General features: G+C 52.7%; 2 protein-coding genes across 10 annotated transcripts; one reads left to right on the top strand and one right to left on the bottom strand.

Moving 5' to 3' along the window:
- The first annotated feature begins 154 nt into the window (after positions 1–154).
- On the top strand, positions 155–15,938 carry Dctn2 (dynactin subunit 2). 4 transcript variants are annotated; one of them, XM_027392235.2, is made up of 15 exons: positions 155–387; positions 1,259–1,327; positions 6,379–6,384; positions 9,163–9,253; positions 9,432–9,493; positions 9,987–10,085; positions 10,814–10,974; positions 11,128–11,275; positions 11,552–11,617; positions 11,763–11,801; positions 12,155–12,232; positions 12,321–12,392; positions 12,572–12,674; positions 12,769–12,860; positions 15,488–15,938. In XM_027392235.2, exons 1-15 carry the CDS (start codon positions 352–354, stop codon positions 15,572–15,574), a joined length of 1,209 nt encoding a protein of 402 aa, XP_027248036.1. In that variant the 5' UTR covers positions 155–351; the 3' UTR covers positions 15,575–15,938. The 4 variants fall into 4 exon arrangements, with proteins under 4 accessions (XP_027248036.1, XP_027248034.1, XP_027248037.1 ...); XM_027392233.2 differs by having other exon boundaries at positions 157–387; positions 9,163–9,259; XM_027392236.1 differs by lacking the exon at positions 6,379–6,384 and having other exon boundaries at positions 157–387.
- Positions 15,939–16,083: 145 nt separating this feature from the next.
- Positions 16,084–22,922, bottom strand: Mbd6 (methyl-CpG binding domain protein 6). Of its 6 annotated transcripts, none has more exons than XM_027392229.2 (13): positions 22,633–22,920; positions 21,917–21,980; positions 21,605–21,741; positions 21,206–21,308; positions 20,923–21,085; positions 19,664–20,713; positions 18,863–19,521; positions 18,509–18,662; positions 18,229–18,398; positions 17,711–18,127; positions 17,573–17,625; positions 17,196–17,259; positions 16,084–17,067 (listed from the first exon to the last, which is right to left on the bottom strand). In XM_027392229.2, the coding sequence occupies exons 3-13, from the start codon at positions 21,715–21,717 to the stop codon at positions 16,993–16,995; spliced, it is 3,021 nt and encodes a 1,006-aa protein (XP_027248030.1). In that variant the 5' UTR covers positions 21,718–21,741; positions 21,917–21,980; positions 22,633–22,920; the 3' UTR covers positions 16,084–16,992. The 6 variants fall into 6 exon arrangements, 5 of the variants coding, with proteins under 5 accessions (XP_027248030.1, XP_035306967.1, XP_027248031.1 ...); XM_035451076.1 differs by having other exon boundaries at positions 22,649–22,920; XM_027392230.2 differs by having other exon boundaries at positions 22,653–22,920.
- Between the last annotated feature and the right edge of the window lie 2,160 nt (positions 22,923–25,082).

Below are 25,082 nucleotides of genomic sequence, written 5' to 3'. Positions count from 1 at the left end.
AAGCTGTACGAACTAACTCTCTCCCTAAGGTGTGTTATCGTCGTTCCCAGCCCCAGCCCCAGAGGCCCGAAACTACATATCCCACAATGCCACACGGCGTCTCCTCGCCATTACCTCATTCCCCGTCGCTCGCACCAATCCCAGGCTCTTCAGGGGTGTGGTAGCCGGCCGTCCTCGCGACTTTTGCGGTACCCTTCCGCCGGGTGACTCCTGTCGCGAGACTTCCTGCTCCTCTGCCGCTCCCTTTACCGTCGCCTTTGCCGGGAACCCGGACCCAGCCTCTTCCCCCACCCGGTCACCGGCCCCGGCTCCACCGAGGCCTCGGTCCCCCAGCCCCGCCTCGCCGCCGCCATGGCGGACCCTAAATACGCCGACCTCCCCGGCATTGTGAGTACAGGGCCGGGCCCGGCTCCCCAGACCGCGCCCCCGATCTCCCAAGGACCCCCAACAGAAACCAGCCCGCGACCCCTCCCGCTGGCACCCCCTTCTCCGCCCTAGCGGTTACCGCCGCTCGCCCATCGACGGCTGCAGCACCTTCCGGACTGCCGACTCGACTGGGCCGGGCTTTTGGACTCCGCGTCTGGCCCCCTTTTTCCTGCAGTAGCCAGTTTCTCCGCCCAGGAATCGCCTCCGGGCGCCCGCCACTTGTGCCCGAGTGTTTGTATCATCCATGTCAACACTGTCCTGGTCGCCCCAAATGTCCCGATTGCCCGCCCCCGCATCCTTGCTCCAGCCATACTCACTAGGCCACTTGATGATGGCCTTCATCTCTCCAGGGAAGAGGTTACTGTCGCAGAAAACCTTGTGCCAATTGGGAGCTCTGTCCCTTGGGAGCACCCGTGCCTGCTCCTCATGTCCAAGGAGGCATTTACGCTTCGGTGGTGTTGGCCCTGTCCATTTGCATTCTCAGGGTTGGGAGACTGGCCCATAGGACCTTGAGAACTAAGTACCTGAGTCACTCAACCCTTGTAACAGTGGAGTGGTATGCAGGGCAGGATAGTTACCTAGGACTGGCCTCTCAGCTGGGCCCAGGGTAGCATCTTTCTTTTCACATTGGTCATTTGCCCCAGGTCCCAGTTTGTCCCTGTGGTTGTCCCACTGAGGTGTGGGAGCTGACACCCTGTTGACAGTGGAAGTGGAAAACCGGTAGAATCCTTGAATCACAGTCCGGGTTTTGCATTAGCTTGTTCATAGGAAATGGGGACAAGAGGTGAACGCTGGGATAGTGAGATTGGGTGGTCACTGCTTCTACCTGCAGGCCAGGAACGAGCCCGATGTTTATGAAACCAGCGACCTACCTGAAGATGATCAAGCAGAGTTTGATGCGGTAAGACTCTGTGCTGCCTCAGGACCCCTCTCCCCCAGATAGGTCTTTTCCTTCTCTGGCAAGCCACAGCAATAAGTGAGTATGCCAACCCCAGCCTGGGTGATATGTAGGTCTCAGGGCCTTGAAAGGCCTTGCTGAGCTGGCAGCCATCAGTGAACAATGCCAGAAAGGAGGGTCATGCCAGTGGGACTACGGCTAACTAGACCTGCTAGTAAAATCCAAGTCTTAGGTTTTCTAAATACAATTGAAATATCTCAAAACAGTTACATTCTGGGTTAGTGATTAATTAGGCCCCTGGGTTCTAATCCATGCTTGGACTTTAATAAATTGTTTACAGTTGGAGTAGGCCTTTTTGTTTTATAATATATTTCACTCAGTGCATTCTGATTAGTACTTACCAAGAACTTGAATTTCAAGTACTAGTAGCCATTAGGCAAGGTGTAAACAAATGACTTGGAGACTTCAGACAAGTAAGAGGCCTGGTTAGACCAAAGTAATTTTGGGGAAAATACACAATGAACTCTGAGGAGTCGATGTGGATGCAGGAAAGGAATTATTTTGTATCGTTTAACAGAATATATCATTCTGTTTTGATTCATTCTGTGCAGAGGAAGAGGCGTCCTTGCCGCTAAGGAGCCCTTGACTAATGTGACCATCAGGATGCATACAGGAAATAAGGAGAGGAGTTAGGATACATGTAGGTAACATAAGAAGAAGCCTAAAAGGAATGAACAGAAATGAGTATAGTGCTATGGGGACAAAGGCCCAGCAATGGCTTGTATAGATCATGTTTTATTATTTCCAAAGAAAGTTGAGCTGGGCCCACATGGATGCTGTGAGACCTCAGTGAAGGTGTGGAGACATCTCAGCAGGCCCAGTATGTGTGTCTGTTAGTCCTGTGGCTGTGTCTGTGGGGCTGATTAGTTGTGGGGATTGTTGGTTGCTGGCTTTTATAATGATATGGCTTGGCATACTCACTTATTCCTTGTTTTGTTCTCCCCTGTGGGAGTGTCTCCTACATTGTGGGGAATAGCTTCTCTGTCCCTTCTCTCGGCAGTGTGTTCCTTGTGGCTTCTGTATTTGCTGGCATGTCAGTCCACTTCTCCCTCCTCCCCCCAGCTTAAGTATCTGGAGGTAATGCAGATGATGTCATAGCCGGGTACTTAAATGAAAACCTGTCCCTCCGAGAGGTGTCTTAGTTACCCTGTCCTCATAGAGTAGCAAAGTATGTAATGAGGAATTCCTGTACTACATCAATGAAAGATGGCCCAAAACCTGCCTATAAAATAACAAGCCCCTGTAGGGGACTGTCCCTTTCGCTTACTGTGATACAAGTGCACAGTGGTACCACAGCAACCCTGTCTCCAAACAAACAGATGGCATCATTATTTTCTTTTTGGAGGTAGAGAGGTAGCTCTTAATCATAAGAAGACTGTGCCCATTATAGGCATGATGGGACCTGAATATAAAGCTCCAATTGGCTCCTTTTCCTCACTGAGCCTGAGCAGCCTATTGCTGTAGCAGTTAATGACTGTAGAGGGAGGACATCCAAAGTTTGTTTCCTTCAGCATATTACCAGGAAGCAAGGGTCTATGGAAGGGCCTGGGAGCCGGATAGTGAACACCGGTGATTTGAAGCTGCTCTCATCACCATGGCTCAGCTCAGGGGTCAGAGAGGAGTGTATGTGGAGACCTTCAGCCCTTCAGGAGCCCGGAGAGCCAAGTTATTTCCTGATGTCAGCTAATGTCTCTGCCCCCCCCCCCCCCACCCCCCATGTCCCTATGGGCCTTAGGAAGGCAGCTTTCGGGAAGTGAGCTGCATAATGGCTCTGCTGCTGCTCACAACACTGATGTAAACGTACAACATGAGCGCTGCAGCTGGATGCTCCACCTACCTGGGACTGTGACTATGAGGTCTGGGTGCTGGCTGGAAGCATGCACATTTCTCATCTCAGCCTCTACTGGGGTCTCCAGATTGTTTTCAGCTTTAATTTTATTTGTATTTATTAAGTCATGCATGGAATAAAAAAAAAGAACATTTAAGGCCGTGTAGTGAAAAAATCTCCCACCTCTGCCTGTCATTCATTAGTCTCTGAGGACAACCAATATAGCCAAGTTGTAAATAATTTGGGAGATCTGCAAATGTTAATTTACTTTTTATTTTATTTTTTGAGCCAGGGTCTCGTTATCTCACCCTCTGTGGCCTAGAACTCCTTGGCCTAGAATTCAGAGATCCACCTGTGTTTTTCTCTGCTTCCCAAGTACTGGGATTAAAGATATTTGCCACCACTCCCAGCTTCCGGTGTTAATTTAAAGGAATATCAAGTAGAATGGCCCTTCAGTGTCTTTAACCTTCCTCTGATTTCTCTACTGCCAAAAAAATTACTGTGGAAGGAAATAATGTTCTTTAGACCTTGATTGCTAGTTTAACTTTGACATTACAGTATTAGATTCCCATAGTGGGAAGGGTGGGGCAGGAAAGAAGTAGGAGATTTGGTTTGTTTATTTTTCTCCAGAGGATCCCAATTTTTCTTCTATTCCTTTAAAACAATTTTAGCAGGAAGCAAACTACTTTACCACAGGAACAGGCCGGAAAACAGCAGAGGCTAGCAGCCCTTCCCTTCATAGTATGGGGATCTGCATTTCAGCCACTCCTGGGTTGGTTAAAACAATGTTTGGAAAGTTACTTCCCAAATGGAATGCCCTCCCCTGGGCCCACAGCCTGCCTTGGGTCTGTCCTTCATATAGTATTCCGCTCATGGCTAAAGCAGAGAAAATGCAGAAGGGCCACAGCAGCGCAGAACCCAGCTTTCCCTGTGTAATAGGAAGGAGGAGTTCCTGAGTCTCCTTGATGGGGCCCCGACTGACTGTCAGAGTATCATAGAACATGCTTGATTGTGTTCATTGACTGTTGGTGCACTTGAACTTACCCGAGTTTTTCCTAATGCTTCCCCTTCCTCCCTCCTCACCACCCTGCCTGGACACTAGTTTGCACAAGTAAGGCCACTCGCTTCTTCTCTGCATGCTGTGTTCATCTGCCCTCCTGCATGCGATGCTCTGCCACTTTGCAATCATTGTAGCTAATTGTTTCTAATTCCAGTGAGTCCCTCTGTGGGCCTCGCTGGCGTTGTGTCTAGAGATCATTTATTAATCCAAGTAGAAACACAACTATGATGCACGAATCATTGTGAATCATTGTCTTTCGCCTTGTGAGATCTGCAGAATAAAACTGGAATGAAGGAGGGAGTAGAAACATGGAGACCTTTAGACATGAGGGTGTAGACTTCAAAGGGGTTGCAAGAAAAGATTTTTATGAACTTGCCTTCCGCCATTTTAGACAAAGGTGGTGAACAAAGGGGAAAGCCAAATCCAACCCCACTTTGTAGTTGTTTGTTGATAAATGGAAGAGAAAGCACTCGTTTTAATATTCCCTTGTGCCAAACCTTGAGAGAAGCAGGGTGAGCGGTGACACATGCAGTTTTGGGTTACTTGTGCTTTCTGAGCCTTTGTGTCTGTCTCCCTCTTTAAAATGATGGGTGGTCAGCATTGCCTTGGCCCATCCTGAACAGTTTTACTCTACAGCTCTCTCCATGTTTCTTGTCACCATGGTTCTGAAGTCCCCCTGGCTGAAATATTGGCATAGATCCTGAGCAAACTCAGAGGTGGTCACCTTCCCTGTCTGATTTAGAACCTCAGGTCTTGTTCTCTGAGGCACAGCCACTAACAACTGTCTACCAGGTCAGCTGGTACCCAGGCTCAGAGCACCTAGAATTTTCTAATTTTGGTGGTATATTAAATTTCTATGGTAACTTACTATTCCATATTACAGGAATTATGCCCTAAGCCTCACCATCCCTCAACCTACTCATAGACTTGATATATACTGTAGCTACCACTATTCATCCTTGTTTCAGTTTTTGTCTGTCCCTGTTGTGCCATTCCCTTGTAGTTTGAATTTAACTTCATGGCCCATTGTCTTCCTCCCTCTGAGTTTCTCCCTTGCTGCTCTGAGCTTGCTGAGACCAAGTCAGACACAGGTGTAATACCAGGTTCTCTTGTGGTTTTGCACATGTCACCTGTGGGTACTCATGCCCACTTGTGTACAGTGACATCTTAGGGCCTGGAGTCACTTCACATGTGGGCTAAAATAAAAGAGGAGTTATGCTTGGGTTGTATTCTGGGTTTGTCCAGTGTATCTAAATGAACTATTAGAAAAGCACCTCTATCCTTCACCATCAGTTTTCTATTTGGATAATGGTGGTCAGTCCTCTACCTGTCCACCCACCCATCAACAGAGTTAGAAAGGCAGAGCACACTGTAGGAGTTTCCTTCCTGGCAATACGGAACCCATCCGTCTTGCTGCTCATAGAGCCTTGTCTCTGTGGCCTGGACTGAAGTAAGAATGTTTTGAAGTGCTCTCATCCTTCCCCATGTCCAGCTCCTGAGTCTGTTATCAGGATTGGCAGCTATGGATCTTGGGCTCTTCTGGGCTCTTGTGCTGTGGAAGAGTGGCAGAATCACCCTGCATCATTCAGAGCTGTAGCTGGGTGAATTGCCAGCCATTCAACCAGAGAAGGCAGGCTTCAACCCTATGAACTAGTAAGGGAACCCCCCCCCCCCCCCCCCGACAATTACAGGCCCCCAGTTGGTGACAGGCTGTTAGAGGCTTCACGTTCTGCCATTTCTACAGCTTCTCTTCCTGCACTTTTCCTGTTCTGCACCAGCCTGTAACATCTAACTGCTTGTGCCCCAACACTCCTACACAACCACTGCCAAGTGGCAAAGCCTCATGACATCTTCACCTCCAGAGAGGAAAGGGTCTCATGGTCTTCTCTCTCTTGGGGCATATTCTGACCTCAGCGAAAATTCTTGGCCCCCAAATTTTGCTAGGCTCCCCTGGGGCCCTATGGCACAGTGTTTGAAGACTGTCATGTAGTGCATGTGACAATTGCTAATAACAATTTTGTCTTTTTTTTCCCCCTCCCTCATCCCTGTTCCCCACACCCTTTCCTTTTTAACCCTTGATTTTCTCACCTCTGGGGAACCCACAAGGAGCTGGTAAGAAGCCCTGCCTTCCGTCTGCTTTCTAACGGGGTGTGCTGTGATGGGCAGTTGTCCTCTGTCCTTTTTTCTCCCCTGAATCTTTGGATTCCTTAGTCTGTCCCACCACACTCCGCACCCTGTTCTGTCTCACAAGTCTCTGTGGTGGCGTGGCAGATGTTTGAGACACTGGTGGACTAGGTGCCACCTGAAGACCAGCATGTGCATCCAGCGGCCCTCCTGGGGCCACTGCTCAGAGAGATGTTGAGAAGACGCAGCGTTGGGTGCCTTCCTTGCTCAGGACAGCACTCAGAACCACTGAGACTTTCCTTCTTAGTACTGATCCTTTGTTGCTCCTGTCTTCCCTGCTTAAGAGCAGAAACCAGAGAGTAGGTTCTCACTGGCAGAGCATCCTTCTGCAAGGGCGGAGGGGGTGTGGGCTATGATTTGACTCTCCTTATTCTTCAGGTTTTGGCTCCCCTGCCTTTTTCTTTCTTTTCTGTTTTCTTTTATGTGTATGTGATGCCAGAGGTCAAACTTGGGGGCTTGAGCATGGTAGCTTGACACTCTACCACTTAGTTACATCCAGCCCTTTATTCTTCTTCTTTTTATTTAAGATAGAGTAGAACAGCCTGACCTGGAACTCAAAAAGATCCACCTGCCTCTGCCTCCTGGGTTCTGGGATTAAAGGCATGCACCACCACATTTGGCCATCTTTTTAAGAATTTTTTTTTTGTCTGGTTTTCGGGTTTTTTTAGCAGAGTCTTGTTTTGTGACCCTAAGTGGCCTGCAACTCACCCCCCTACTTGAGACTTCCAAGTACTGGGATTACAGTGTGATCCGTTTCTTGTAGACCAGGCTGGTCTTGAACTCAGAGATCAGAGATCTGCCTACCTCTGCCCTCCCGAGTGCTGAGATTAAAGGCGAGTGCCACCACCGCCCGGCACAGCTTGTATTTTTATTATATATAACTTATTTTATTAATTCTTTTTTTTTTTTTTTTTTGTCCTGGAACTCACAGAAGTCCACCTGCCTCTGCCTCCCAAGTGCTGGGATTAAAGGTGTACAGTACAGGGTCTTGCTATACCATTCTCTAGTCCAGCTGGAGAATGTTATCCTCCTGGGTGCTGGGATCACAAGCATGTGCCACTATGCTTGTGTAAAAAGGAAATTTCTACCTCGTTGGCTTTTATGGAAATGACATGTTTCCAGGAGTCGGAGTCATAGGAGGCGCTTGTCTTCCTTGATCCGGCACCACCGGACAATTTAGACTTCAGAAACCACTCAGTTACTTGGCAGATGAGGACTTGAGAGGGAAAGAGGGTGGCTGGAATTCACAGGTCTCTCCCCTAGGACTTGTGTGGGGGCCACTGAGTCCTTTTGTTTTCCCTTGCTGTAAGACTCCTCCCCTCCCCTCTGCCTAGCAGTTGCCTGAAGAAAAGGTAAAGAAGGGAGCTGCTGCTTCCTTATCACCCTTCTCCCTGTCCCCAGTCTTTAGATCTGCCACCCACTCCACTCCTGATTCCTCCTGTGACTCAGCAGAGGTGAAGAATACAGCCTCCCTCACGCAGTAGCTTTCTCTCCAGTCCTGTTTCTCCTCCGCCCTGCTCCCCACATACCCCCACACAGGCAAAGGTTCTGTCTTGAATGCAGATAGCAGTGCCTGGGTAGCTAGCGTTACCCCAGAACAATTAGTTTAAGTCAGCACCTAAGAGATGGGCCTGGCCTTTTTTTTCCTCCAAGAAAGAACAACGGAAAGCTTTTTTTAAGGAACTCCAATGTGTATCTGGAGTGGAGAGTCTTTTGCCCAGATTCAGGAAAGAGGTCTGGCCTTGCTTTCCTCCTGTGGAATAGGGAGGTGTTAACCACTAACAAAATAGCACTCCTAGGTCCTCCCTTCAGCATCCTAGTGGCCTTCCCTAGTTGGAAAAGGGACACTTATCCTGAGTGTCATCTTGATGCAGGTATTGGGAAGCAAGCTGCTGTGTAAGGAGGGAGCCTCTGCCTCAGGTCTAGGGTACCAATTTCCCCCACTCTGCCACTTCTCCCCTACTTGAGTGCTTGGGTGCAGCAGAGTCAGGGAAAAGAACAGATGCCATAGTGATCTGGGATGGGGGCTGTGCTCTTTCCATTGCCCAAGGTGCTCCAGGGGAGCATCCGCTTCTGCTCATTAATTGTAAGGTGGTTCTTAAAACACAACCCGATGAGCCCTTGAGCTTCTCCCTGAGCCATCTGACCCACAGTAGCCAGAAACCAGGCTTCTAGGCACACCCTCTGCCAACCTCCTTTTACATCTGAGAGCTGGTGTCTTACCTTCAGCAAGAGTAAAGCCTGCTGTTTTACACCCAGAGTGTTGGCCTTGCTGGCAGCCTTCCTTCCTCCCTTACAGCAAGGATGGGGAGTCAGCTTTCTGTGGACTTGCTCGGCCATTAAAGGAGGCTTACTCTTGGGAGGGTGTGGTTAAGGGAGGTCAGGATCGTTTCTTGCCCTGAGTGCATGGTGTGTGCTAGATAACTGGGAGGGGTGGGGGAAGGGAAGGAGGGAGGCATATATACAGAGTGGGTGGGGGAGGTTTCACTGCCTCTTTCCTAGCTAAACCAGGGTGTTAATATTTATACTGCTGAGGCCCCAGCTTCATCAGGAAGCCCACCCTGTGTGGGCAGCCTGGAATGGAACCACCCTTCTTTCCCCTTGGAAAATAGGCACCTGTGTCTTTATAGTTTGGGGTCATTATGGGACAGTGCAGTGCTGAGGTAGGAATGGGGCTCCCCTAACCTGAACCCCCTGTCCCCTCAGGAGGAGCTGACCAGCACCAGTGTGGAACACATCATTGTCAACCCCAATGCCGCCTATGACAAGTTCAAGGACAAGAGAGTGGGGACAAAAGGTCTCGGTGAGCCTGGGCCGACGTTGGGTGGGAATCCTAGAGAACAAGCATAAGTGGTTTCCTGTCCTTGGCACTCAGTGAGTGTGCCCTGGGGAAGGGTTCCCCCTGGTAAGAGTCTAGGTCTCTAACTGCAGTGGGCCTAGGCCAGGCACTCAGGCCAGGCTTCTTTTCTTGGCAGATTTCTCAGATCGAATTGGGAAAACCAAGAGGACAGGATATGAATCTGGAGACTATGAGATGGTTTGTTGTCTATGTTGATGGATGTGGGGTGGTGAGCTGGGAAGTGAGGAAGGTTAAGTTTTGTTTTGTGTTTTTTTAAGGTTTATTTTTATTCTGTACATGTAAGTGTTTGCATATATGTATGTGCACCATGTGTGAGCCTGATGTCTGGAGAGACCAGAAGAGAGCATGGGATTCCCTAGAAATAGGGTTACAGATGGTTGTGAGCTGCCATGTGGGTGCTAGACTGAACTCTGGCTTTCTGTGAGAGCATCCGGTGCTCTCTCAATTGCTGAGCTTAGGGGAGATAGTCTTGTGCTGAGTTCCTGAGGAACCGAGCAGGGTACAGTTGAGGGTTTTCTATCCCCCTCCTCTGGCCATCCCCCTTCCCTCTGCTAGGGCACCAAGGATTCAGGAATTGACAGGATGCCTTATGATGTAGGTCTAAGATTTGGATTAGTTCTCAAGACTCTGTCTAATGGGAGACATAGCATCTTGTGTGCTTGCTCTGTAGCTTGGAGAAGGTGTGGGCGTGAAGGAGACGCCACAGCAGAAGTATCAGCGACTCCTGCATGAAGTCCAAGAGCTGACAACTGAAGTGGAGAAGATCAGGGTAACTATGCATGCCCTGATTCCCTAAGCTGTGGGTTTTCAGAGTTTGGGGCTACAAATCTATATTTAATGCTGTTCAATTCAGTCTGCTGGGGGCAGAAGAGACGACTCAGAGGTTAAGAGCACTGGCTGCTCTTCCAGAGGTCCTGAGTTCAATCCCAGCACCCACATGGCAGCTGATAACTGACTGCACCTGGAGTTCTAGAGGATCGGACACCCTCACATAGACATACATTCAGACAAAACACCAATGTGCATAAAATTTAAAAATAATTTTTTCAGTCTTCGGTTGTAAACTCCACACTGGGGGTATGGTAGGGGGCTGGAAGGATTAAGAGTACTGATTGCATCAGGATAGCCAAGTGGTCTAAGGTGCCAGACTCAAGCTCAGCTTCCTGGGGCACCTGGGAGGGGGGATAGGGTAGGGAAGATCACTGGCTGCTCCTCCAGAGGACGCAGGTTCAATTCCCAGCACCCACATGGGTCCTCACAAACTGGTGTAACTCCAGTCCCAGGGGACCTGATGCCCCCTTCTAGCCCCATGGTCACTGCATGAACATGGTACAGGGACACACATACAGTCGCAACACCCATACATACATATAAATAAACAAACAAGCAAATAAACAAATAAATAAAACCACCTGGCTGTAGCTCTCTTTGAGGGGATAGCCATTTTTTCCTGCTTCATTTCTGCCACCCTCACTATCCCACCTCTTTTCCTGTCAGACAACTGTGAAGGAGTCAGCCATCGAGGAGAAGCTGACCCCTGTGGTGCTGGCCAAACAGCTGGTAGCTCTGAAGCAGCAGCTGGTGGCTTCCCACCTGGAGAAGTTGCTGGGACCAGATGCTGCCATCAACCTCACTGACCCAGACGGAGCTTTGGCTAAGTGAGTGCCTTCCTTGTGGAGAATCATTGCTGAGGGGAACTGTGGAGGACCTCAGCCAGACACAGACAGCAGGAGGCGGGAGGAGTTAGGAGGCAAAGGAGACAGAAGTAGTCCTCAGCCCCAGGTCATGCTGTTAATGTTCTCCTGACCCAGGCGCTTACTGCTGCAGCTGGAAGCAACAAAGAACAGCAAAGGGACTTTAGGGGGAAGGGCCACAGGTGGGACCCCTCCAGACAGCAGCCTTGTCACTTACGAACTACATTCTCGGCCTGAGCAGGACAAGTTTTTGCAAGCTGCCAAAGTAAGTATCCCTTTGGAGGATCAGGCCTGGGGATAGTTCTGGGGATGCCTTTGATTCCCCTTGAAGTTGCACTCTCCTGTCTCCCTTGCATATCTGTTTTTTGAGGCAGGGTCTCACATAGCCTAGGCTAACTTGAACTCAGTACCTCCCAAGTGGTACATCTAATTCAAATTTAAATTTAAAACTGTGCCTAGGCATGTGTTTCAAGAAAGGAGTCCCTCAGAGCAGGAAAGCAGAGGGTGGGGGTTGGGAACCTCACCTCCTCCTTCTCCATAGGTTGCAGAACTTGAAAAGCGCCTGACAGAGCTGGAGGCCACTGTCCGCTGTGACCAGGATGCTCAGGTCAGGGGCTGCCCCTCAGGTCCAGTGCTCCCCAGAATCTGGGAGGGGTCAGCTAGGAGGTGCCAGCTGGAACCAGGAGTGATGGAAGAAGGTAGTTAATTCTGTGAGGTATGAAGACTGATTTCTGTCCTCTGTTTCCCATCAGAATCCCCTTTCTGCAGGTCTACAGGGAGCCTGCCTTATGGTGAGTGTGCAAGAAGCTGGAGTGTTTGGATTATAGGGGCGATGGGAATGAATTACTTAGAAGTACTTTGGGGTTTATAGTGCTATATTAATTAGCTCCCATGAATTTTTTTTTTTTTTTTTTTGGTTTTTCGAGTCAGGGTTTCTCTGTGTAGCTTTGGAGCCTATCCTGGCACTCGATCTGGAGACCAGGCTGGCCTCGAACTCACAGAGATCCACCTGCCTCTGCCTCCTGAGGGCTGGGATTAAAGGCGTGCACCACCAACGCCGGGATCCCGTGAAATATTTAAGACCTTTTCCTAGTCTGATTCTTTTCCTGGTGACACTTGTGCAAAACCTTCCCCCACTCTCTAGGAAACTGTAGAACTGTTGCAGGCCAAGGTGAACGCCCTGGACCTTGCAGTTCTGGACCAAGTAGAGGCTCGGCTGCAGGTATGGAATGGAGTACCACCTGGGTCCCAAGTAGCTGGGACTTTGGAAGCCCTAGGTGTCTTCTCACCCTTAACACCTGTGCTTTCAGAGTGTCCTGGGAAAGGTGAATGAGATTGCCAAGCACAAAGCTTCTGTGGAGGATGCAGACACACAGAGCAAGGTCAGAGAGACCCTCCCAGCTCTATGCAAACCCTGCTCCCCCCAAGGGCCTCCTCTGAGTGCTAACATCAGCCTACAGACTCGGGTCTTATCAGTATAAGAGAAAGTCAAGGCAGTATTTCTATTCCTGGTCAGACCATGATCTCAGCATCCTTTCTGGGCCTTGTCATGTTCTTCCAGGTGCACCAGCTTTATGAAACCACACAGCGCTGGAGTCCCATTGCCTCCGCCCTCCCCGAGCTGGTACAGAGACTAGTCACCATCAAGCAGCTGCATGAGCAAGGTGTGAGGCTGCTCCCTAGGCATGGGGTCCTTTGTGTCCCTCACTCAGCAGTGGCCTCTGCTCTCAGCCGTGCCCCTCTTCGCTTCTCTTATAGCTATGCAGTTTGGTCAGCTCCTGACACACTTGGACACCACTCAGCAGATGATCGCCAGTTCCCTGAAGGACAACGCCACTCTGCTGACCCAGGTGTGCCAATCTTTTGTTCCATCGAAGACCTCAGAGGTTCTCCAGCCCTGCCTCAGAGGGCTCTGTTTTAAGCCTTTGAATGTCCATTCTGTTTTCATAGTCATAGGATCTTTGTGCCCAATCTAGTTCTCTCTAGCCTTGGACTTTGTTTTGGCAGAAGGTGGGGATGTCTCATTCTGGCTGGCTTGAAACTTTTTGTAGACCAGGCTGGCCCCAAATTTGTGACAATCCTCATTTCCTCCCAAGTGCTGGGATTACAGGAATGTGCTGCCTACCAGGCTTGACTGTTTGAGACAGGTCTTGCTATCTACCCCTAGCTAGCCTCAAAATCACAACTAAACAACCCTTGCTGCTTTAGACTCCCAGGTGCTGGAATTAGGCCTGAGCACATCCTGCTTTAATTTCACCTTCTTTATTCATCTTTTGGTTTCTAGTGGCTTTTTTGTTTTTTGTTTTTTTTTTTTTTTTTTTTTGGCTTTTTGAGACAGGGTTTCTCTGTGTAGCCCTGGCTGTCCTGGAACTTACTCCGTAGACCAGACTGTCCTCAAACTCACAGAGATCTTCCTGCCTCTACCTCTCAAGTGCTAGGATTAAAGGTGTGAGCACACTGGAGGCAAGGAGGTCTCTGAGTTTGAGGCCAGCCTGGTCTACATAGCTAGTTCCAGGACTGCAAGGGGTGTGTGTGTGTGTATGTGTGAGAGAGAGAGAGAGACAGAGACAGAGAGAGACAGACCTTTAGGAGCTGAGCTTCAGGCAGTTTTTTGTGAGCTGCCCAGTGTGGGTGCTGGAAAGTGATCTGAGCCCTCTGCAGAGCGGTGTGTGCTCTTGATCCTGAGCCATCTCTCCAACCCTTCCACCTTATTTTTGAAACAGTCTCTTACAGAAATGTCTGGAACTCATTGCTCTAACTAGGCTTAGAGCACTCTAGGTCCCCAGACTCCAGTACATGCACATACACATGGGGGCATGGAGTTAAATACTGTTGTGCCAACTTTTATTTATCTGTATAGGTGTTTTTTCTGCTTGTACGTCTGTGTACCATATGTGTGCCTAGTGCCCAGAGAAGCCAGAAGGGCTTACTATAAACAGCTGTGAGCCACCATGTGGGTGCTGGGAATTAAACCCAGGTCCTCTGAAAGAGCAGCCAATGCTCTTAACCTCTGAGCTATCTCTCCAGCCCTGTGCCGTTTTCACACAGGTGCTGGGGATCTGAACTCAGGTCCTGATGTTTGCACGGTAAACACATTCAATGTGTGTTTCTTCTTTTGAGATTGCTGGATTTTATATGTAGGAGTGTTTTTTCTCCACACACATAGATGCATCATGTGTGTGCCGGTGCTGTGGAAGTCAGAAGTGTCAGATTCCCCCCACAACTGAAGTTATAGAAGGTTATGAGCCACCATGTGGGTGCTGAGATATGAATCTAGGTCCTCTAAGAACAGCCAGTACTCTTTTTTTTTTTTTTAAGATTTTATTTATTATGTATACAGTCTTCTGTCTGCATGCCAGCAGAGAGCACCAGATCTCATTCAAGGTGGTTGTGAGCCACCATGTGGTTGCTGGGAATTGAACTCAGGACCTCTGGACGAACAGTCAGTGCTCTTAACCTCTGAGCCATCTCTCCAGCCCACAGCCAGTACTCTTAACTGCTGCATTCTCCAGCCACCAGGCAATGCTCAGCACATAGCTAGTGCTCAGTTCCTATTGGACAGACTATTCTGCCTGCTGTAGGGAGATCAGTATCACAAGGCACCTCAAAACAAACAGGAGCAGTATGGTGGCTCAGCCTTCCTTTAATCCCAGTATACTTCCAAAGCAGAGCCAGGCAGACTTCTTGAGTTTGAGGCCAGCCTGGTCACCGTAGTGAGTTCCAAGACAGTTACATGATTCCCAGTCTCAAAATAGATAAACAAAACGGGGAAAAGAAAAAGCCAGGTATAGTGTTGCACACCTTTAATCCCAGGCAAAGGAAGGAGGTCTCTTGAGTTTGAGGCCAGCCTGCTCTCTGTGGCTATTTACAGGACTGCAAGGGCTCTGTGTGTGTGTATGTACACATATGTATGCATGTATATGAATATGTATATATTTTTCCTCTGGGTTTCTAAAATTCTGAACCAATGAAAACTTCGTCTTATTTGTTCATTATCATTTCATAAAATAAGTTAACAGTTCTGAAGGCAGAATGAATAGGAATTCTTAGTCATGCAGACCCTGACCTAAGTCAATAGTACTCTGAGGTTTGTTTGGAACTGCTGCTATAAACATTCCCTCCTTCCACCCACCCACACCCCCGCCCCCAACCTCCCTCTCACAACCAGAGACCCAAATTTGTAGCTTCCATTTCTTTCTTTTATTGTATCCTGGAACTTGCTCTGTAGACCAGGCTGGCCTCAAACTCCCAGAGATTCTCCTGCCCCTGCCTCTGCCTCCCTAGTATTGGGCTTACAGACTTGTACCACCATGCCTGGTTTATGCTTGCTAGGCAAACACTCCACCAACTGAGATGTGTATATATAATCTTAGCTGCTCCCATTTCTTTTTCTGTTAAAGAGAATTTCTTCTGGACACCCTTTATTGCCAGTGGACACCTAGACCAAACAAAAAAGACTTCTTTTCCCCCTTTGTAGGTGCAGACAACTATGCGCGAGAACTTGACCACAGTTGAGGGGAACTTTGCCAGCATTGACGAGCGAATGAAGCAGCTGGGGAAGTGAGCACTTGGGGAGCTGGAGAACAAATGGGGTAACCCTTACCGGAGCTCAGTGAGAAGCTTCCACAGGGCTGCCCTTCGAGCTCACAGCCCCATCCCACTGCACAAAGGGCAAGGGTTCTTGTTGCATGTGGGTGTAGACCCTCCCCTGCCCTGACGAATAGAGTGGTAGCTGGGAGCTCTTGATGGGAGCCTGTCCTCAGGCCCAGTGGATGAGGGTGTGGGCCCAGCCACATGCCAGCTCATGTCCAATAACTGCTTTGCCTGGTGTGGGGGAGGCCTGGGCCCCGTCCTCTAGCACAGCTTCTGTGGTTGGCTGTTAATACTGTACAACTGTTTCTGACCATTAAATGCTGTTGTACTGTGTAGCCTCTGCTGTGTTTCCTGGGTTTCCAAGAGGTAGCACTGAGACAGACATGCAGAGCACAACAGTCTAAGCCACACTATTCAACAGTTTCAGCTGTAATCTGTTCTTACCAAAGAACTAAATAAAAATGAGTACAGAGCCAGAACCAGAGTTTCAAAATATTCTCATCTGTTAAATTAAGAGTGTCTCCCATAGAAAAGCAGTGGAGGCCCCACAGGGCAAGTACAAAACAGAATTAAAACTCCCAAGGGTCTTGTCTTTACAAAAAAAGGCAGGAGGCAGCCCCTGGACAGCTGGTCGTGCTGGCCGCTCCGGTTGGACCACGTTGCATAATCGTCAGTCGCATCATCATCACCACGTCTCTGAGCGTTTTGATGGGGAGAAGGGGCAGTGTAGTGTGTATGGGAGGAGAGATCCAAAAGGTCCTCCGTGCCCCCTTACCCCTTCCTACATCCCAGAGGAAAGCGGAGGGAACCTGGCTACACTTTGAAATGAGGCTGTGTGTTTCAATCCTGGGGTCAAGGGTCAGGGTCAGAGGGGTCTGTGCTTTGAGCAACCTGAGCCAGAGGCAGAGGGGTGCTAGAGGGTGCTAGAGGGTGCGGGAAGATGCATGGTGCTTATTGCTTTGTACCTTTCACTGGGAAGGAGGCAGCAGCCAACAGTAGCTCAAAGGTTTGTAAACTGAGCCTGCTGGCTTTAAGAAGGGAGGCAATGAAGTCGAATTAAATATAAAAGAGTCATTTGTGCAAAAATAACTTAAACAAATAAAAGACCTGGGGAAGGGGTGTTCCCCTTAGCGCCTGATGGGGAGAGGGCCATATACCACCCCCCCCAGGCCTCTTCAGTGACATGGCTTTGGGGGGGAGGGGGTGAGCTTCCCTACCCCCTGCAATGGCTCAGGATGGGATTTGTAGGGGAAGGGGTTGCATTTGTGCTCTGAGTGGGGAGTAGTGCCCCCACCCACTGTCCACAGGTGCACGTGGCTGGCAGGGACTCCCAAGGCTCAGCACTCAGCTCTCCCCAGTCAGGGTCAGATCCAGCTCCAGGTATGGCTGCTATGGGGCCAGTTTCCTCCTCTTATTTTTGGCAGGACGTCCAGGGCGGGCCCGGGGAGGCAGAGGGACAGCCGCCTGGACAAGAGAAGTTAAGAGAAGTGACCATTAGCTAAGGTAACAGGAGTCTTCTTCCTCACACCATCTTCCTCTTGGCTCACCTCCTCATGCCTCTAACCACACATCCACCCCCAGCCCACACTTACTCTGGTTGTAGGGCTGGGTTCCAAGGTAACGTCCTGGCGGGAGCTACTGCTGTTCCGGGCAGGGCTGCAATAAGGGCACAGATGATCAGGAACAGCTCCCAAGCACCAGGTGAATTTCAGAAGGCTGGGTGAGAAACTGTCTACATTTGGATAGTAAAGGCATAATATCCTTATTCATATTCAAATATCTGCCATTTTTGAAAACCAAGCCACTATTTGGGGCTGGGGGTATAGCTCAAAGGTAGAACACTTGGCCTAACATGCATGAAACCCTGGGTTTGATCCCCAACACCACAAAAATAAAATGCCACCAAGCCACTATGTGGACATTTCTATAGTCCCAAAAGAGATGGCACAGGGGTGGGCCTCACACTCACTTGTATTTTCTCCTCCGGCCACGACGAGACTTTCTGACTGTCCCCGGGGCCACCTGAGGAAAGATGGGACAGTGTACATGGGAAAGTGAGAACCGTGCACTAGAGCCCAGAGCCTGAACCTTACATTGTCACACGTACCTTAAGGTCCTCAGAATGGGTCCCAGGAAGGGGTGGATCCTTGGGCTCAGCACCCCCTTCAGCTAGCTCCCCATTATGCTGCCAGTGGTGGGTCCTTCTTGGGGACCGTTCCATTTGTCCATTGAAGCCACCACGAGTCCCCCACTTGAGGGCCAGTCGGCCAGGCTCTCGGCGGCTGCCAGGCTTTCGGCCTCTGCCTGGCCTGGTCTCACCATTAATGCCCCTAAGTCCCCCTCCTCCCCTCCGGCCCCGTTTCCCTGACCCCCTCCCAGTGAGCAGCTCAGGGACTGGGGGGTCAGGAGAACCATGGGGTGGGGCTAAGGCACTGAGGGGAGGCCGGGCAGGCTCCGGTTCGAGGGCTGAGGCGGGGCTCTCGGGGGGCAGACAGGGGGCATCTGGCTGCTCTGGAGGGATCTGCTGGAAAAAACATATCCATTTCAACCAAAGTTTTCTGTCTCAGAAAACCTTCCCAGCTTTAAGAACATTTTCTTCTGACAGACCCACCCACATCTGCTCACCTGGAGACTCTGTAGCAGGCAGGCTAGGGGACTAGAAGTCTCTGACAAAGAGGGAGGCGCTCCCCCCCCAGGGAGGAGCTGCAATCCTAACTGGCTGGAAAGAAGAGGGCCAGGAGGCTGCAGCAGGCTGGGGAGGGGTCCAGGGCTGCTGGTCAGTGAAGACAGATCACCTGTTGAGAGGCTGTGGTCAGAGGCTCTCCCTAGACAGACCGAGCTGGGTTTCACCCCATGGTCAGAGTTTCGTCCCAGTTTTGACTGCTCTTTCTTTCTCACCACTCACCCAGCAGGCTGGCACTCAGCAGAGGGCTGAGAAGTTGGGGGGGTCTCCCTGAGTTGGAGGGGGCCTTGCCCAGAGTGGAGGCCCCCGGGTCAGTAGTTGCCGTGGTGACACTGGAGGTAGGTGGTCCAGGTTGGGGGGCACTCAGGACACAGGGCTAAGAAGAAGAGTTACAGCATGTGGTAGAGTGTTTGACTGAAGCCTTGAGTGAGGCAGGCCAGGCTTAATAAATACAGACTCCCTCTTGTACCCACCTGTCCCCAGCCTAGACAAAATCTTCCCTAGGGGTCTCAAAGAAGACCTCCCATCCTCATTTACCCCTCCTTCTGCCCCACCAATTCATACCCTAGGCCTTACCTGGGGGGGTGTCCCCGAAGGGGGATCCAGGCTGGCAGCCAGCAGCGCAGAATTTAAAGCTATGAGGGTAGGGGGGGCTGAAAGTGGGGGGAATAGAAGGGGCGGCAGGTCTCCCAAACCTGAAAATGGCTCCCCACTTGGACCCCCGGCCCCCTCTGCAGATCCTTCCCCGTCCCCAGCTGTGGGGCCCAGGGCCAACAGGGGCAGAAAAGAAGCAAGAAGATTGCTAGGGGGTGCAGAAGGAGCGGGGAGGAGGTCTGAAGGGGATGGTGAAAGCAAAGAAGCCACCAAAAGCGAAGGCCCTTCGGGCTCGCCTGGGGCTAAGGGAGGGCCAGGTCCCCCTGGTGGGGGCAGCAGGGGCTCAGGGGGAGGCTGTCCTCCCCCAGCCAGCACACCAAATAAACTGTGGCTAAGTAATGGAGAAGGTGGAGGCTGTCCCAGACCCAGAGGAAGAGGCAAGGCCCCCAGCATCCCTGGGAAGCCAGCGCCACTGAGTGCCAGTCCCTGCTCAGGACTGGGGAAAGGGAAAGCCTCCCCACCAGCCAAGGGAGGCAGAGGGCAGGCTGGGCCTGCCCCCATCCCCAGCCCATCAGATGGGCTTTGAAGCACAGGACTGGGGACTACAGGGGCTTTGGAGGCAGCTGGTGGGGCAGGGGCACCTGTAAAAGAAAAGAAAAATCCAGCTCCAGGGAAGCCTCTTCCTGACACAAACCACCCCCACCCCCCCAAGAGCACGCTAAACTTCACCCAGTGCCCCGGATGACTGACACCCATGCTCAGAAACCCCCACAGCACTCATACCTGGCACACTGCTGAGGCTGCCACTGGTGGTCCCAGGCAGAGAGGGCTGAATGGGGTGCCTGGGCTGGGTAGGGCTCCCTGAGGAGAGGGTTGGGGGAGGAGGAAGGTGTGCATCTGACCCCAAAAGGTTAAAGCTTCCATCAGAGTGGGAAGGGTCAGGGGTGGGGAGTCCCAGCAGGGACAGCACAGAAGGGAGAATAGGTTGGGACGGCTCTGGGAGAGGAAAGGCCTGGGGAACAGGAGCAGGGGCCCGAGGACGGCTCCGTCTAGGGGTCTGAGGGCCTCCCCCTTCTAGCAATCGCAAGACAGTTGGGGGCCGGCGAGGACGCCGCTGAGAGGGCCGGGGTGATGAGTGGGAAGCTGAGGGTGCCTGGGCACGGGGCCTTCGGCCCTGTAAAGTGCTGGGAGGGGGCAGCGGGGGGTGCTGTGCCTTGGCCGCTGCAGAGAGTAGGCTGCTAGCAAGGAATGGGGGTGCCCCAGGCCCCTCCACTGTGGGGGCCCCTCCCAAGGATCCCAGGACCAAGGGCAGGTGCATAGTGGCTGAAGACACTGGTGGCTGAGTGGCAGAACCAGAGGGACCAGGGGGAGCAGGGAGATTATTGCTTGGGGGCAGGGGAGGCGGTGTTAAGGCATCACTACAGTGGAAGAGAGGAGGGTCTGAAGGTGGCGAGGAGGAGGCATGAGGGGCTGGAGGAGAGCCCAGGTCAGAGGGCACCAGGTTGGATCGGAGAGAGGCTCTCCAGTTGTATGAGGGAGCATTGAGGCTGATAGCAGGTGGAGGAGGTGGGGCTGGAGAGGGAGCATTGCCTCTTGGGAGGAAACAAGGGCTGCTGCTGCCCCCAGAGGGAACTGGATCAGGAAATCGTGGTGGTGGGAAGAGCCCTGCAGGGCCTGTTAGAGGGGGGAAGGACTGCGGAGCTGAAGGTGGTTCTTGGGGCAGGGAGCCAGGACCCCCATTAAGAGGAGTTGTAAGAGGAACTCGACAAGGAGGGCGGACAGAGGGGGGCCCTGGGGACACAGTGTGGAACATTTGGGGGCTTGCTCCCTCTCCTGCAATAAATGAGAAGGGAAGGGTCAGCTTGTGGGCCCCTTCCATGAATGTTCTCCAGCCCCAACTCCCCAGGTTCCCAAGCCTGTCTGTCTCACCAGGCAGCTCCCCACCAGCTCCATCTGTGTGCTCTCCCGTAGAGCTCATCCACCAGCCACTTCCAGGCCCTCAGGTTTTCCTCATTCTACTCTAAAGTGGCAGAAAAACTCACCAGGAGAAGAGTGTGAGCAGGTGGTCTCCATGCTGCGGTACAGAGTTGCCATGGCAACAGCTTTCCGCCTGTGGTTGCACAGCTTGGTCATGTCCTCCTCTGATGCGGGCCCCACCCCAGCCCCACCCGGGGTCACCGGGGCCAAGGGGTCAAAGTTGAAAACCTGTAAGGTAAAAGGCATGGACAGGGACACTGAGGGGGTGGAATATTAAGGTACCATGGTCAGTAATTTGGATTAAGTCTCCTGGCTTATGTCTATAGGGATGGAGGCCAGGACTCTGACCTTGGGGACATTGAGTGGACACTCCAGACCGCACTTGCAGGTCCCATCGCTGAGGAGGTAGCTCCGGGTTTGCTCCAAGGAAGACAGCTCTGTGCCACTTGGGCTGGGAAAGAACAGGGTCACGGGTATGGGGTTAACTGTTAGCCAGTTTGGAGGTACTTCCTACAGGACCGTTAAATGCTTTTCCGGGAAGCGCAAAGACATAAGTGATGTGAGAAGAAACAAAGAGTGAATGGCTTCAAAGACCCAGAGAGAAAGAGCAAAAAGGCTGAGGGAGACGGAGGAGAGCAACAAGGTCCCAGAAACTCAAGTTTTGAGAGGAGGGGTGAGGGCAGGAAAAGTCATGCAACAAAAGGATAACTAGGCTAGGGCAACTCAGGGGTCCCTGAGAAGCCATACCTGATATAGAACACAGCACCTTCTCGCACACAGCGCTGCCAACCGATGGGGACAGATGTGGCCACAGGGCCCCCAGCTCTGTCTGCTCCACTGCTCTCATTGCCCCCATTCATTGTGTGTAATCAGCTCCCGTGCGCCTGATAACACAGACATCCATGTGAGCACTAGGGTGATTAAACCGGGCTGGGTACCTGAGAATTCCAGGGAGCAAAGGTGGTGGGAGACCCAAGAAAATTCAGGCTTCCTGGGTGACAAAGGGAGCCCCCTCAGAGAGCTGGGAAGAAGGACCCTCTGCCACACCACTATGGCTACCTGAACATCTCTGCAAACATTGTGGGATCCAGTCTAAAGCCGGGGCCACCAGCTTAGCCCACACCTGCAACACAAGGAAAGAGAAGGGCCTCTCAAGAATCCACCTAACTCAAGAAAGCACCACAGCCCAGAACACGCAAGAAAGGTCCATAAATAACATGACGTGTGCCTGTAAGGACCTCAGGGGTCTGCTGGCCATGTCCACAAATGTCCTCTCCAAGCTCAGTTCCCTAGGGACTAAAGGAGTTCAGCGCCTCAACTCCCAAGGACCACCAAATCATACCCTAATTTCTTGACATATGAAGGACTAGTTCCCTTTGTCTAGGGGACAGAAGACTTCAACAGTAGTGTGGGCTAATTCCCATAATGCCAGGCCACTAGGAAGTTTCCCAGTGTCTGGCCACTGCTGTCCCCTCCCCCAGGAAGATCATATAAAAAGTACAGATTGCCCCACAGGTCACCAAACAATTGCCCAACTGCCTGGCAGGGTGGTACCAGCGGACACCCCCCTCCTTCCGTGACCACTCCGTCAGACAATCTCAGATCTAATTCATTTGGAGCTCTAGAGAGGCTGGAACCAAAGCCCTGCCTTCCTCCAGGATCCCGAGAAGCTCCTGGTCCTCCCTCAAGCCGAAGAAAAGGGGATCCATAATCAACCTCTGGCTTCCAATGAGCAACAAGAAGTATTCTCTGACACGCAGGGACGACCCTCAGACCTGCAAGCGTCCTCACCAACCTCACCATCGCTCCCATCGCACACTGACGGCTTCCAAACTTTCCCTCTCATAACAAGGCGCCCTGTCACCCAGACTGCTTCCTTCAGCTTGGGGAGGAGGGGAAGGCAGGCGCACGAAGTAGGAAGGAACTTGGGGAGAGGGCGGGTGGAGGGTGGGCGAAGCACCGGAGGGAGGGAGGTCAGGAAGGCACAAGTCAGGCACCGAGAGGGAGAAACGGCGGGGGCAGGTGAGGGTGGGGGGCCGTGGATGGGGCCGAGGGAAGGGGCCGGGAGGACGGGCGGACGCGGAGGGGGCAGAGGGTAGGGACAGAAGGGAGGAGAGAGCGGGAGGGGAGGGGGGGGCCGGGCCCCGCACTCACCGCGCCCATCGTTCGGCTGCCCCCCGCGCAGTCGCGGCCGAGGGTGAGTGGGGGGGGTGGAGGGTCGGGAGCCCCGAGCTCCGGTACGGCCCCGGCCGGTCTTAGCAGAAGCCGCGCCGCCGCCGCCGCGCGCCGCCGCCGCGGATCACCGAGCGGCCTCCCGCGCATGCGCCATAGGGCCAGGGGCAGCCCTGGGGATTCCGTTCCCCAGAAGGCACGCGCAGGCTGCTACCGCCCGCCGCCGCCGCCGCCCGTCGTCGCCGCCCCCCACCCGCCGCACCGCCGCTGCCGCCGCTGCCGGACGGGAGGGGCGGGGCCGGGCCCCCGCCCAGCGGACAGCAGCGAGCCAACAGGAGGGACGCAGTGCGCATGCGGGGAGCGCGCCTACCCCTCCCCACAACCCCCCATTAATCCCCAGAGAACAAACACCCCACGCGGCCGCCGCCCCCCCCCCGCCCTCCGCGGAAGGATCTGGGCCTCTTCCCAGGCCACTGGTGGCCAATCCCGGTCCTCCCTGGGGAGGGGCCCCTTCCGAAGCCACAATCTGTTGGGGGAGCCAGGAATGTCAGGTCCGGGAGGGGCCAACCCTAAAAGATGAAAGTCGCGACTTGCCCTGCCCCGCCCCAGAGGCTTCCCGGGTAGTGTGCCGAGACTTGACCCGCCTCTCCAGGTCAACATGTCACAACACGACCTCTGCCTGTCAAGTCACATGACCCCTGCCTGTCACTGACAACCTGGTCCGTCTCGAGGCCAGGAGAGACCATCTGGTTCAACCCACCCCCACCCCGGCCAACAGAAGGGGAGACGAGGGTCTGCAGCAAAGGAGCAGTCTGGCTGGCCAAGGACCTGTCACTGTCGCACCTTCCAATAGCAACCGGTCCTGGTGCAGTTTCTGCTCAGAGAAACTCTGGCTTGCCTCTCTTGAGTGCATGACAGACTGTGTGTGCTAGGCCACCACATGGCCTCTGTTTTCATGGCACAAAAAAATACGTTTCGCAAGGTGTTTTTTACTTTAGTTCAAGTTGCCCCCCTCACAGTGGTCTTTCCTTCCAAATCTCGTTCTTTCATTTACAAATTAAGGTAGAATCTGTGTTCCCTCCGGTAACGCAGTCCAGGGCAGGCATACGCTCAACTGCATGCACGTCCCAGTCCTTACTGTAGGTCATGACCCCAGACTCCTACAGGCCCGCTGCTCAGCAGGGAGTCACAGGACTTGCGGTCAGGGAGAAGAGAAAGGGTGGGCGCCGAGCAGGGGTGCGATAAGTAGGGGGTGGGACTCGGGTGCACGCTACAAAGAACAGGAATTCTGGCGTGCAGTGGGCGACTCAGAAACAAACGCCAAAGGTGCTCCCCCGAGACAAGCGGGTGGACTACCATGGAAATGCCAGGACCTCAGCCTCTGGGAAGCGTTAGGAGGTTAAAAGAGATGAGATCCCTTCTAAAGGGCTGGAGAAGATGTCAGTCCAGGTAGGACTAATGGAAACTTTATCGCGGTTCCAGGGCCTCGGCGCGCATGAGCTGGGAGGGGCCGGGAAGCTGGGAGTCTGGATGGAGGAGCAAGTTGGAGGTGATGGGAGGTGGGTGGGCAGAGCCGCAGCTCCTGGGCAGACAAGTTCAGGAAGGACAGCCGTTGGGGCCGTTGGATACTGGGAGCTGGCGCTCCGCCCTCTTCCCTCTCACCCCCCCACCCGCGCCTCCCACCACCGTCGGCGGCCCCTGCGCGTGCGCGCGCGCAGACACCGGTTGCCAAACATTGCATCATCCCCGCCCCCCGTCATCCCTCCCTCGCCGCACTCTCCTTCGCCCGCCCGCGCGCGCGCGCGCGCGCGCGCGTGCATGACTCACTCACCTCCTCCGCGGAGCCTCGTGACCCAAAGCCACTTCCGGGTCCGAGACAACGTAGCTCTCCAACCAGAGGGCGGGGCGGAGGCGGGGCCGAGGGGGCTCCTGAGTGGCGGATGTGAGGGGTGGGGCGGAGTCAGTGCCAGCGTGCCGCTTTCTGATTGGCAGGCTCCTGGGTCCCGCCCCCAAAAGAGGGGACGGGCCCGCATAAAATATCTTCTCTCGGCGC

The sequence above is a fragment of the Cricetulus griseus genome (assembly GCF_003668045.3).
Source record: "Cricetulus griseus strain 17A/GY chromosome 1 unlocalized genomic scaffold, alternate assembly CriGri-PICRH-1.0 chr1_0, whole genome shotgun sequence".
NCBI classification, from domain to species: domain Eukaryota; kingdom Metazoa; phylum Chordata; class Mammalia; order Rodentia; family Cricetidae; genus Cricetulus; species Cricetulus griseus.
This window is presented reverse-complemented; position numbering and strand designations above follow the sequence as displayed.